Source organism: Pelophylax lessonae, assembly GCF_965119305.1.
Source record: "Pelophylax lessonae genome assembly, chromosome: 10".
Lineage (NCBI taxonomy): Eukaryota > Metazoa > Chordata > Amphibia > Anura > Ranidae > Pelophylax > Pelophylax lessonae.
In genome coordinates this window covers 19,694,185-19,707,268 of record NC_138777.1, presented here as the reverse complement: position 1 = coordinate 19,707,268, position 13,084 = coordinate 19,694,185, and the positions used below count along the sequence as shown (strand labels likewise).

At 50.6% G+C, this 13,084-nt stretch overlaps 1 protein-coding gene across 1 annotated transcript in view; it reads right to left on the bottom strand.

Moving 5' to 3' along the window:
- The window catches only part of TTC17 (tetratricopeptide repeat domain 17), a 156,340-nt gene extending 144,027 nt beyond the window's left edge, over positions 1-12,313 (bottom strand). The window contains exon 1 of the mRNA XM_082270715.1: positions 12,070-12,313. Within this exon, the coding sequence (XP_082126841.1) occupies positions 12,070-12,264 (195 nt within the window). The 5' untranslated portion in view covers positions 12,265-12,313. The remainder of the gene's footprint in view (positions 1-12,069) is intronic.
- Between the last annotated feature and the right edge of the window lie 771 nt (positions 12,314-13,084).

The window sequence follows — 13,084 nt, the reverse complement described above, 5'->3', positions numbered from 1 at the left end:
CAGAGGCTGCAGACATGATACAGGAGGTGGTCAGAGGCTGCAGACATGATACAGGAGGTGGTCAGAGGCTGCAGACATGATACAGGAGGTGGTCAGAGGCTGCAGACATGATACAGGAGGTGGTCAGAGGCTGCAGACATGATACAGGAGGTGGTCAGAGGCTGCAGACATGGTACAGGAGATGGTCGGAGGTTGCGGACATGATACAAGAGATGGTCAGAGACTGTGGACATGATACAAGAGATGGTCAGAGACTTCGGACATGATACAAGAGATGGTCAGAGACTGTGGACATGATACAAGAGAAGGTCAGAGACTTCGGACATGATACAAGAGAAGGTCAGAGACTTCGGACATGATACAAGAGAAGGTCAGAGACTGCGGACATGATACAAGAGATGCCGCTCGCCCGCCCGGTGTGTCACTTCATTCATGAACAGATCATAGTAGTAGGGACATCACTGAGAGGCGGGCGGCCGGCCAGAGGCGGGACTTTTTAACCACTTGCCGACCGCCGCACGACTATCTACGTGGGCGGTCAGCCCCTCACAGGCAAAGTGACGTAGGGCTACGTCGCTCGCCTGTGAGGGTTTAGGGAGCGAGCGCGCGCCGCCGGAGGCGCGCTCCCGCTCCCGCGTGGTCACGGACCCCCCCGCGCGTGTGACCGGCGGACCCGATCGCCGCCGGCCACTCTGCGATCGGCGGGGGAGAGGGAGATAGTCAGGCAGCTTGTGTAAACAAGCTGCCTGTCATTCTCCTCTCTGTATGAGAGCTGATCACATGGATCTACTATGTAGATCCATTGATCACTCTGCATACAGTTGAAGCCCCAGCCAATCACAGTTAGAATCACGCCCCTAGGGACACACACAGCCCCTCCCTCTCAAATAAAGTTAACCCCTTCACTACCAGTGTATTTTTACAGTAACAGTGCATATATATAGCACTGATTACTGTAGAAATGTCACTGGTAACCCCAAAAGTGTCAAAAATGTCAGTCAAGGGTCCGATCTGTCCGCCGCATTGTCGCAGTACCGCAAAAAAAAAATCGCAGATCGCCGCCATTACGCGTTAAAAAAAAAAACAACAAAAATGACAAAAATCTTTCCCTTTGTTAGTAAACGCAATAACTTTTGCGCAAACCAATCAAAATACGCTTTTTGCGATTTTTTTTACCAAACATAGGTAGCATAAAACAAATTGGCCGAAAATATTAAAAAATTTTGATTTTTACATTTATTTTTGGGGGAATTTCATATAAAAAAAAGGGAAAAATATTGCTATTTTTGCAAAATTGACGCTCTTTTTTTGTTTATAGCGCGTGATCAAAAAATCGCACAGGTGATCAAATACCGCCAAAAGAAAGCTCTGTTTGTGGGAAAAAAAGGACGCCAAATTCGTTTAGGTACAGCGTCGCACGACCGCGCAATTGTCCGTTAAAGTCACGCAGTGCCGAATCGCAAAATACCCCCTGGTCAGGAAGGGGGTAAAATCTTCCGGGGCTTAAGTGGTTAAACCAGCGCTGTGCCCTCCTCCTTCCTCACGGCGGCCATTAATTTCGGCATTTTTAACCCATTATTGGCCGAAATGGGATAGGCCCATTTTCAGTGGCCGAAATTTCGGTGCATCCCTAGAAATGATACTTTGCTACAATGTAAAGTAGTGAGTGTACAGCTTGTATACGAGTCCATTCACACTGCTGCGACTTGTGTGCCCTCAAGTCGCTTGACAAATGCAATGTAAATCAATGAGAGCCGTCTTAATTGGCACTCAGAAAAGGGTCCTGTACTACTCTGAGGCGACTTGTATCCGACTTGTCCCAATAGACTTCAATGGGAGTCGCCTCCAAGTCGGGGGGGGGGGGGGGGGGAAGAAAAAGAAAAAGAAGAATGAAAATTAAGCAGGCATTCCCCACATTGCAGCCATGCCTACAGTTCCTATATACCATTATCTCTGCCTGGTCTGTGTGAGTGGCACTGGTGGACACAGATAAGTGGCACTGGTGGACACTGATTCGTGGCACTAGTACATGGCACTGGTGGACACTGATTCGTGGCACTGGTGGGCAGTGGCACTGGTGGACACAGATAAGTGGCACTAGTACATGGCACTGATTCGTGGCACTGATACATGGCACTGGTGGACACTGATTCGTGGCACTGGTGGGCAGTGGCACTGGTGGACACAGATTCGTGGCACTAGTACATGGCACTGATACATGGCACTGGTGGACACTGATTCGTGGCACTGGTGGACACTGGCACTGGTGGACAGTGATTCGTGACACTGATACGTGGGGGGTGAACACAAATACACGCCACAGTTTTCACATATTTGTAAAAACATTTAAAAAAACATTTATCATTTTCCTTTCATTTCATTTCACGTCGGTCCATCGCATAAAATTACAATAAATAAAATTTTTGGTAACATTAAAAATATTGTGGAAAATGTAAAAGGTGTGAATACTTTAGGCACTGTAGCTGAGGTACACACAGCTTACACAGACACAGCAGCTGCAACTGTTAGAGGAGTAGATGCATTGTGAGAGGCCTGGGGGATTGTAAATGGGTCCTCTGTATTCACAAATCTTGATTTCTCACAAGGGGCTCCAGTGGTAAAGGGGTAAGAGCGAGTTTATTATTGTGCCCGCTGTACACCGTGTGACAGTGAAAGACCCGGTCACTGAGAATACAGGTAAATGTGACACAGCAATCACATTTCAGGTAAATGCGACGTTCAGACTTGTTTCATGAGCGGAGAAAGCGGTGTATTTGGCTCTCTCGGGATTCTGTAGTTCTAGATCGGAGCAGTCAATCCTGTATCCGGGTTTTTCTGGACACCTGCAACCTGGAGGACTACACAGGTGTGCAGGGTGGGTATATACGCGGGTCTGCGGATAGTTTAGAGCTTCCAGTTTGGGGTCCGCTCCCAGTGTGGGGATGGAAGGTCCCACAAAGGGTCAGGGGCCCGGCCAGAAGCCAACAGATCAAGGGTCTCACTGAGCGGTCAGAGGTTCCCGGCCAGAAGCCAACAGACCAAGGGTCTCAATGAGTGGTCAGAGGTTCCCGGCCAGAAGCCAACAGACCAAGGGTCTCAATGAGTGGTCAGAGGTTCCCGGCCAGAAGCGTACAGACCAAAGGTCTCACTGAGTGGTCAAAGGTTCCTGGCCAGAAGCGTACAGACCAAGGGTCTCACTGAGGGGGGTCAGAGGGCCCAGCCAGAAGCCAACAGACCAAGGGTCTCACTAAGCAGTCAGAGGTTCCCGGCCAGAAGCCAACAGACCAAGGGTCTCACTGAGGGGGTCAGAGGGCAGAGTCAGAAGCCAACAGACCAAGGGTCTCACTGAGGAGGTCAGAGGTTTCCGGCCAGAAGCCAACAGACCAAGGGTCTCACTGAGCAGTCAGAGGTTCCCGGCCAGAAGCCAACAGACCAAGGGTCTCACTAGGGGGGGGGGGGGGGGGGTCAGAGGAGACCCAGCCAGAAGCCAACAGACCAAGGGTCTCACTGAGCGGTCAGAGGTTCCCAGCCAGAAGCCAACAGACCAAGGGTCTCACTGAGGGGGTCAGAGGGCAGAGTCAGAAGCCAACAGACCAAGGGTCTCACTGAGGAGGTCAGAGGTTTCCGGCCAGAAGCCAACAGACCAAGGGTCTCACTGAGGAGGTCAGAGGTTTCCGGCCAGAAGCCAACAGACCAAGGGTCTCACTGAGCGGTCAGAGGTTCCCAGCCAGAAGCCAACAGACCAAGGGTCTCACTGAGGGGGTCAGAGGGCAGAGTCAGAAGCCAACAGACCAAGGGTCTCACTGAGGAGGTCAGAGGTTTTTGGCCAGAAGCCAACAGACCAAGGGTCTCACTGAGCAGTCAGAGGTTCCCGGCCAGAAGCCAACAGACCAAGTGTCTCACTGAGCGGTCAGAGGTTCCCAGCCAGAAGCCAACAGACCAAGGGTCTCACTGAGGGGATCAAAGGTTCCCGGCCAGAAGCCAACAGACCAAGGGTCTCACTAAGGGGGGGGGGTCAGAGGAGACCCAGCCAGAAGCCAACAGACCAAGGGTCTCACTGAGCGGTCAGAGGTTCCCGGCCAGAAGCCAACAGACCAAGGGTCTCACTGAGCGGTCAGAGGTTCCCGGCCAGAAGCCAACAGACCAAGGATTTCACTGAGAGGTCAGAGGTTCCCGGCCAGAAGCCAACAGACCAAGGGTTTCACTGAGGAATTAGAGGAGACCCAGCCAGAAGCCATGAGACATTGAATCTCATCCGAGGGGTCAGAGGTTCCCGACCAGAAGCCAAGAGACAGAGTCTCAGCTAGGGGGCCAGAGGAGCCCCAGCCAGAAGCCAGTAGATAGCAGGTCCCGTTCCAGGAGTCAGGTTGGCTCTTATCAGGGTGTCAGGAGTAACTCTAGGATGCTAGAGTGGATAGAAAACCAAGTATCCAGGAGAGCTGGACAACACAGCCCAGTAAGAGGTGCAGTGTGGTACAGCAGATGAAGCTGAGTGAGCTCCTAAGCCAGAAGGTTTGGCATTTTCCAGTGTTTGTATTCTGCTGAAGCTGGAAAAGATCAGCTGCGTAGGAAACCTTATGTTGGACTGTTTTTTGCCTTTGTAATAAAAGTGGGCCACCAGGCCCTTAAATATAGATATTGTTTGCCGTGGATTCACTGTATAAAATGCATCTACCATGAGAGCCAACTACCCCATGTAGAGCTGGACGATTATTGGTTAAAAAAAAAAAAAATCCTGATCTTAATACAGCAAGTCCTCGATTCTTACAGAGCCCCGTTCTCTGCTCACTGACAAAAAAAAAAAAAAGAGCCCCCTGCTTTTAACAATGTATCTTTTAGTTCTTTTAGATCAAAGGAATGATCTTCCGTCTGTAAATGAGGGCAGTTTAACCTCTTACAGACCCAGCCTTTTTCTGACATTTGTTGCTTACAAGTTAAAATCTGTATTTTTTAGCAGAGACCCTAGAGAATAAAATGGTGATCGTTGCAATCCTTTATGTCACTATGTATTTGCGCAGAAGTCTTTCAAACGCAATTTTTGGGGAAAAAAATACATTAAAAAAAAACTAAAAGTAAAGTTAGCCCAATTTTTTTGTAGAATGTAAAAGCTGATGTTACGCTGAGAATCGCGATCCTTATTCTAAGCATAAAAATTGTGATTCTCATTTTATCCAGAATTGTGCACCTCTAGCCCCATGTCATAACAGTCAATACACATCACACGGGTTCATTTTAAGAAATCACAATCTACCACACAGTTACAACACAGAAGCTGGTAGGATACAGGAAACCAAATGACATATTTACTCAAAACAAACATTAGCGAACCAATCATGAGAAATCTGACCTTCTGCCCGGGATCAAGAAAAAAAAAAAAAAAAAAAAAAAAAAGAATTTCTATAGTTCCATTGGTTAAAGCTGGAATGTACATAAAAATACCCATACCCGGATTATTTCTGTAACTACAGAACTTGCCAACAGGCCTATAACAGTTCTACTCCTAGAGGGAGGCAGCCGTGCGCCAGATCACACACACACACACACATACATACACACACACACACACACGCATGTGATCACACACTTCCCCCACACAGCAATCATTGCATGGCTGATTCTTCCCCCCCCCCCCCCCATTATTGCATGGCCATCCCCCCCTAACCCCCACACAGCAATAGTTGCATGGCTTAACCCCCCCCACACCATTCGTTGCACGGCTGATCTCCTCCCCCCACCACCAATCATTGCACGGCTGATCTCACCCCCCCCACCACCAATCATTGCACGGCTGATCTCACCCCCCCCACCACCAATCATTGCACGGCTGATCTCCTCCCCCCCCCACCACCAATCATTGCACGGCTGATCTCCCCCCCCCCACCAATCATTGCACGGCTGATCTCCTCCCCATACCACCAATCATTGCACGGCTGATCTCCTCCCCATACCACCAATCATTGCACGGCTGATCTCCTCCCCATACCACCAATCATTGCACGGCTGATCTCTTCCCCATACCACCAATTATTGCACGGCTGATCTCTTCCCCATACCACCAATCATTGCACGGCTGATCTCTTCCCCATACCACCAATCATTGCACGGCTGATCTCTTCCCCCCACCACCAATCATTGCACAGCTGATCCCCCCCCCCACAGTAGTCATGGCACAGCTGATTCCCCACACACACCAATCACTGCACGGCTCATCCCACACACACACACACACCAGTCATTGCACAGCTGATTCCCCAAACACACCAATCATTGCACAGCTGATCACCCCCCCCCCCCTCCACACACACACCAATCATTGCACAGTTGATTCCCCCCCACACACACCAATCATTGCACGGCTGACCCCCCCCCACACACACACACCAATCATTGCACGGCTGATTTCCCCCCCCCCACTCATTGCACAGCTGATCCCCCCACACACACACACACACACACACACACACACACACACACACACACACCCCCCAATCATTGCACGGCTGATTCCACCCACCCCCCCAACACACACACACCAATCATTGCACGGCTGACCCCCCCCCCCCCACACACACCAATCATTGCACGGGTGATTTCCCCCCCCCCCCACACCCCAATCATTGCACAGCTGATTCCCCCCCCCCCACACACACACACACACCCCAATCATTGCACAGCTGATCCCCCCCCCCACACACACACACCAATCATTGCACGGCTGATCCCCCCCCCCAATCATTGCATGGCTGATCCCCCCCCCCCCCCTACACACACCAATCATTGCATTATTCATCATGTAACTCAATGTAAAGGATTTCTTTCCTGAATGTGGAACTATGACCACACCGCTCAATCTAGCTGTAGATGGAAAAGGAAGGGTTAGAGCCTCTGTCAGGGTTTTATCCTGATCTGTGTCCCCACCAATTACCTCTACTTCCCCCCCATCAGATACAACAGGAAGGGAGGAGAAACTCTACCTCTGCCAATGGGGAGACTCCCTTTCTACAACTCTTCTTACAGCTATTTTTATACAGTAGTGCTGACAAAATACTCTGTGTTTTACATATATATATTATACAGTGACATCACACAGTCCCGGAGACAGGTATACAATGTAGGATTTGCCATCGTGTTCTGTCCCGGAAAGAAATTGCTGGAGGTGTGAGTGCTGTGATGGAATAAACCAGAACTGAGAGACATTCAGGAGCATCTCATAAAATTAGGATATCATCAAAAAGTTAATTTGTTTCAGTAATTTAAAAAGTGAAACTCCTATATTTTATATAGATGTGTTACACACAGAGTGATAGATTTCCAGCATTTCTTTCTTTTAACCACTTTACCACCGGAGGATTTTCCTGCTAAAAGACCAGGGGTTATTTTGCGATTTTTTACTGCGTGACTTTAACGGACAATCGCGCGGTCGTGCGACGCTGTACCTAAACGAATTTCACGTCCTTTTTTTCCCACAAACAGAGCTTTCTTTTGGTGGTATTTGATCACCTGTGCGATTTTTTGATCACGCGCTATAAACAAAAAAAGAGCGTAATTTTTGCAAAAACAACAATATTTTTCACTTTTTTTTATATGAAATTCCCCCCAAAAAAAATGTAAAAATCAAAATTTTTTAAAATTTTCGGCCAATTTGTTTTACGCTACCTATGTTTGGTAAAAAAAAAAAAAATCGCAAAAAGCGTATTTTGATTGGTTTGCGCAAAAGTTATCGCGTTTACTAACAAAGGGAAAGATTTTTGTCATTTTTGGTGTTTTTTTTTTAACGAGTAATGGCGGCGATCTGCGATTTTTTTTGCGGTACTGCGACATTGCGGCGGACAGATCGGACCCTTGACTGACATTTTTGACACTTTTGGGGGTACCAGTGACATTACTGCAGTAATCAGTGCTATATATATGCACTGTTACTGCAAAAATGACACTGGCAGGGAAGGGGTTAACAGTATTGGACAGGGAGGGGTTAAGTGTGTCCTAGGGGCGTGATTCTAACTGTAGTGGGACAGGTCTACTAGTGTAAAAACAAAGATCAACAGTTCTACATAGTAGAACTGTTTGATCTTCACTTTTACACAGGGAGAACTGACAGGTGGCTTGTTTACACAAGCCGCTCTGTCTTTCTCCCGCTGTACCGGCGATCGTAGTGTGACCGGCGGACATCGGGTCCGCCAGTCACACTCCCGCACTCCTCCGTGAACGAGCCGAGGCGGGCGCGCGCCTTGGCGGGCGCGCGCCCGCCCGCTATTGGCTCTGGAAGGAGTGACAGGCGAGCGACGTAGACCTACGTCACTCTGCCTGGCCGGGGCCGACTGCCGCAGTAAATATACTGTGCGCAGTCGGCAAGCGGTTAATATTGATGATTATGGCTTACAGTTAGTGATAGCCCAAAATTCAGTATCTCAGAAAATTAGAGTATTAAACAAGATCAATAAAAAGGATTTTTAATACATAAATGTTGGCTTAGTGAAAAGTCAGTCCATGTACAGTATAGGATGCACTCAGTACTTGGTCAGGGCTCCTTTTGCATGAATTACTGCATCAATGCGTTGTGGCATGGAGGCGATCAGCCTGTGGCACTGCTGAGGTGTTATGGAAGCCCAGGTGTCTGATAGCAGCCATCAGTTTACTGCATTGTTGGGTCTGGTGTCTTTTCTTCCTCTTGACAATATCCCACAGATTCTCTATGGGGTTTAGGTCAGGCGCATTGATGCAGGAATTCATGCAAAAGGAGCCCCCACCAAGTACAGAGTGCATCCTATACTGTACATGGACTGACTTTTCACTAAGCCAACATTTCTGTACCAAAAATAATTTTTTTAAATGGTCTTATGAAATATTCTAATTTTCTGAGACACGGAATTTTGGGGTGTCACTAGCTGTAAGCCATAATTATCAACATTAAAAGAAAGAAATGCATGAAATCTATCACTCTGTGTATAACACAAAAATATAAAATATAGGAGTTTCATTTTTTGAATTGAATTACTGAAATAAATTTACTTTTTGATGAGATTCTAATTTTATGGGATGCACCTGTATTAAGGGGGCTGCCATCACTGAACTCCCCCCAGGTGTCCCCCACCCCTTTTCCCTCTCAAGTGACCCCCTCCTCTCTGGTGTTTTCCCCCTTTCCCCCTCTGAGGTGACCCCCTCCTCCCTTTCCTGCTCGGATGAGCCACACTTTTCCCTTTCAGGTGCTCCCCTTCCAAGTGATCCCCTCTCCTTTTCTCTCTCAGGTGACACCCCACTCCTCCTCTCAGGTGACCCTACTTACTATCTGGTGCCGCCATCCTCCTCTCAGGTGTCCCCCACCTCCACTCAAGTGCCCCCTCCTTTTCCACTCAGGTGACGCTCTCTGAAGTGTCACCCCTCTCTCCTCTCAGGTAACCCCTCCATTTAAGTAACCCCCTTTTTCCCCTCACTCAGGTGCCCCCCCCCCCACTCCCCCTCCCAGGTGACCCCTGCTCTTAGGTCCCCCCCCCCTTTTCTCACTCGTGTTCCCCTCTTCTGCTTTCAGGTGTCCCTACGTTCTCTCAGATCACACCTCCCACCCTCAGGTCACTCCACTTTCTCTCAGGTGAACCGCCCTTTTCCTTTTAAGGTGCCCCCCCCCCCCCCCAAGTCATCTCCCCTCCTTTTCTCTCTCTCAGGAGACCCTACTTACTATTGGGTGCCTCATCCTCCTCTCAGGTTACCCCCTCTCTCTCTCTCTCAGGAGTCTCCCTCCCTCCTCCTCTCAAGTAACCCCCCTTTTCCTCACTCAGGTGACCCCTCTTTCAGGTGTGCCCCCCCCCCCTCCTCCCAGGTGACCCTCTCTCTCTCTCTCTCTCTCAGAAGTCCCTCTCTTCTCCTTTCAGGTGTCCCTACATTCTCTCAGATCACCTCCCTGACAGGTGTCTCCAATCTCAGGATCTATGTTAGGTGTCCCCCAATCTCAGACCCCTCCCCTCTCAGGTGACACCCCACTCCTCCTCTCGGGTGACCCTACTTACTATCTGGTGCCGCCATCCTCCTCTCAGGTGTCCCCCACCTCCACTCAAGTGCCCCCTCCTTTTCCACTCAGGTGACGCTCTCTGAAGTGTCACCCCTCTCTCCTCTCAGGTAACCCCTCCATTTAAGTAACCCCCTTTTTCCCCTCACTCAGGTGCCCCCCCCCCCACTCCCCCTCCCAGGTGACCCCTGCTCTTAGGTCCCCCCCCCCCTTTTCTCACTCGTGTTCCCCTCTTCTGCTTTCAGGTGTCCCTACGTTCTCTCAGATCACACCTCCCACCCTCAGGTCACTCCACTTTCTCTCAGGTGAACCGCCCTTTTCCTTTTAAGGTGCCCCCCCCCCCCCAAGTCATCTCCCCTCCTTTTCTCTCTCTCAGGAGACCCTACTTACTATTGGGTGCCTCATCCTCCTCTCAGGTTACCCCCTCTCTCTCTCTCTCTCAGGAGTCTCCCTCCCTCCTCCTCTCAAGTAACCCCCCTTTTCCTCACTCAGGTGACCCCTCTTTCAGGTGTGCCCCCCCCCCTCCTCCCAGGTGACCCTCTCTCTCTCTCTCAGAAGTCCCTCTCTTCTCCTTTCAGGTGTCCCTACATTCTCTCAGATCACCTCCCTGACAGGTGTCTCCAATCTCAGGATCTATGTTAGGTGTCCCCCAATCTCAGACCCCTCCCCTCTCAGGTGACACCCCACTCCTCCTCTCGGGTGACCCTACTTACTATCTGGTGCCGCCATCCTCCTCTCAGGTGTCCCCCACCTCCACTCAAGTGCCCCCTCTTTTTCCACTCAGGTGAATCTCTCTGAAGTGTCACCCCTCTCTCCTCTCAGGTAACCCCTCCATTTAAGTAACCCCCCCCCTTTTCCCCCCACTCAGGTGCCGTCCCCCCACTCCCCTCCCAGGTGACCCCTACGTTCTCTCAGATGACACCTCCCACCCTCAGGTCACTCCACTTTTTCTCAGGTGATCCACCCTTTTCCTTTGCTCTCTCAGGTGACCCTACTTACTATTGGATGCCTCCTCCTCCTCTCAGGTGTTCCCCCCCCCCCCATTTCCTCACTCAGATGACACCTCTTTCAGGTGTGCCCCCCCTCCTCCCGGGTGACCCTAGATTCTCTCAGATCACCTTCCTGTCAGGTGTCTCCAATCTCAGGATCTATGTTAGGTGTCCCCCCAATCTCAGACCCCTCCCCCCTCCACTCTCTCTCAGGTGACACCCCACTCCTCCTCTCAGGTGACCTGATTTACTATTGGGTGCCGCCATCCTCCTCTCAAGTGTCCCCCACCTCCTCTCAGGTGACACCCCACTCCTTTCAGGTGACACCCCACTCCTCCTCTCAGGTGACCCGATTTACTATTGGGTGCCGCCATCCTCCTCTCAGGTGTCCCCCACCTCCACTCAAGTGCCCCCTCTTTTTCCACTCAGATGACTCTCTCTGAAGTGTCACCCCTCTCTCCTCTAAGGTAACCCCTCCATTTAAGTAACCCCCCCCCCTTTTCCCCCCACTCAGGTGCCGTCCCCCCACTCCCCTCCCAGGTGACCCCTACGTTCTCTCAGATGACACCTCCCACCCTCAGGTCACTCCACTTTCTCTCAGGTGATCCACCCTTTTCCTTTGCTCTCTCAGGTGACCCTACTTACTATTGGGTGCCTCCTCCTCCTCTCAGGTGTCCCCCACCTCCTCTCAGGTGACACCCCACTCCTTCTCTCAGGTGACCCGATTTACTATTGGGTGCCGCCATCCTCCTCTCAGGTGTCCCCCACCTCCACTCAAGTGACACCCCCTCCTTTCAGGTGCCCCCCTCCTCTCAGGTGACACCCCTCCTGTTTTCAGGTGACACCCCTCCTCTCAGATGACACCCCCTCCTCCTTTCAGGTGTCCCCCCTTCTCTCAGGTGACACCCCCTCCTCCTTTCAGGTGTCCCTCCCCCCCTCCCAGATGACCCTCTCTCTCTCGCTCAGGATTCCCTCTCTTCTCCTTTCAGGTGTCCCTACATTCTCTCAGATCCCCTCCCTGTCAGGTGTCCCCAATCTCAGTCCCCCTCCCGTCTTTTCCCCTGTCAGGTGTCACCTCACCTGCTGTTGGATCTTGCCGTCCTCTGTCACCACCCAGTGTGTGGTGGCCCCGGAGGGACACACCTGACACAGCAGGCAGAGCACCCCGAGCAGACAGACCCCCATCCGGGAGATGCGGGCGGTGCCGGTCAGGGCTCCGGTCTCGGGGGGGCTGTACGGCCCGCTCCTGCTCTCCGCCATGTTTCCCGCTGACATTACACGCTCAGACGCACACAGGAAGAGGAAGCGCCCACCGCCATCTTGGTAGAGGCAACGTCCCCTTACCTACCAACACTAGGGGCGGGGCTGTGATCTCTGATCCGTATTCATTGCATGTACAGTGAAGGAGGAGCCAACCGGGAGGGGCGTGGAGATCCTTGAGGGGCGGGGTCATAACGCTGCTTTCCATTCATTGTATGTTACAGTGATGGTGGAGAATCCAACAGCGGAGGCGGGGACAACCTGATAGGGCGGGGCCAAGACAGAACTCCATTCATTGTATATAGCAGGGTTCTTCAAACTATGGCCCTTTAGTTGTTCAGGAACTATAATTCCCATCATGCCTAGTCATGTCTGTGAATGTCAGAGTTTTACAATGCCTCATGGGATGTTTAGTTCCACAACAGCTGGAGGGCCGTAGTTTGAGGATCCCCGGTATATAGGAACAGCTGGCTGGGACTTCATATGTATCTATATTCACTTACTGAGCGGCCCTGATCCTGACATTCTTTGTTTACAAGTAAAAATCAGTATTGTTTGATGGAAAATTACGTAGAACGCCCAAAAATTGTTTATCACTTTTTTTTTTTTTTTTTTTTAAGCAGGGACCCTAGGGAATAAAATGGTGAGCATTGCAATTTTCTTTCACAGCACACGGTATTTGCACAGAGGTATTTCAAAAGCGAGTTTTATTTGGAAAAATACACTAAGAGCTTGCTAACCGCCCCGGAAAGATATACAGTGCCTTGCGAAAGTATTCGGCCCCCTTGCACTTTGCGACCTTTTGCCACATTTCAGGCTTCAAACATAAAGATAT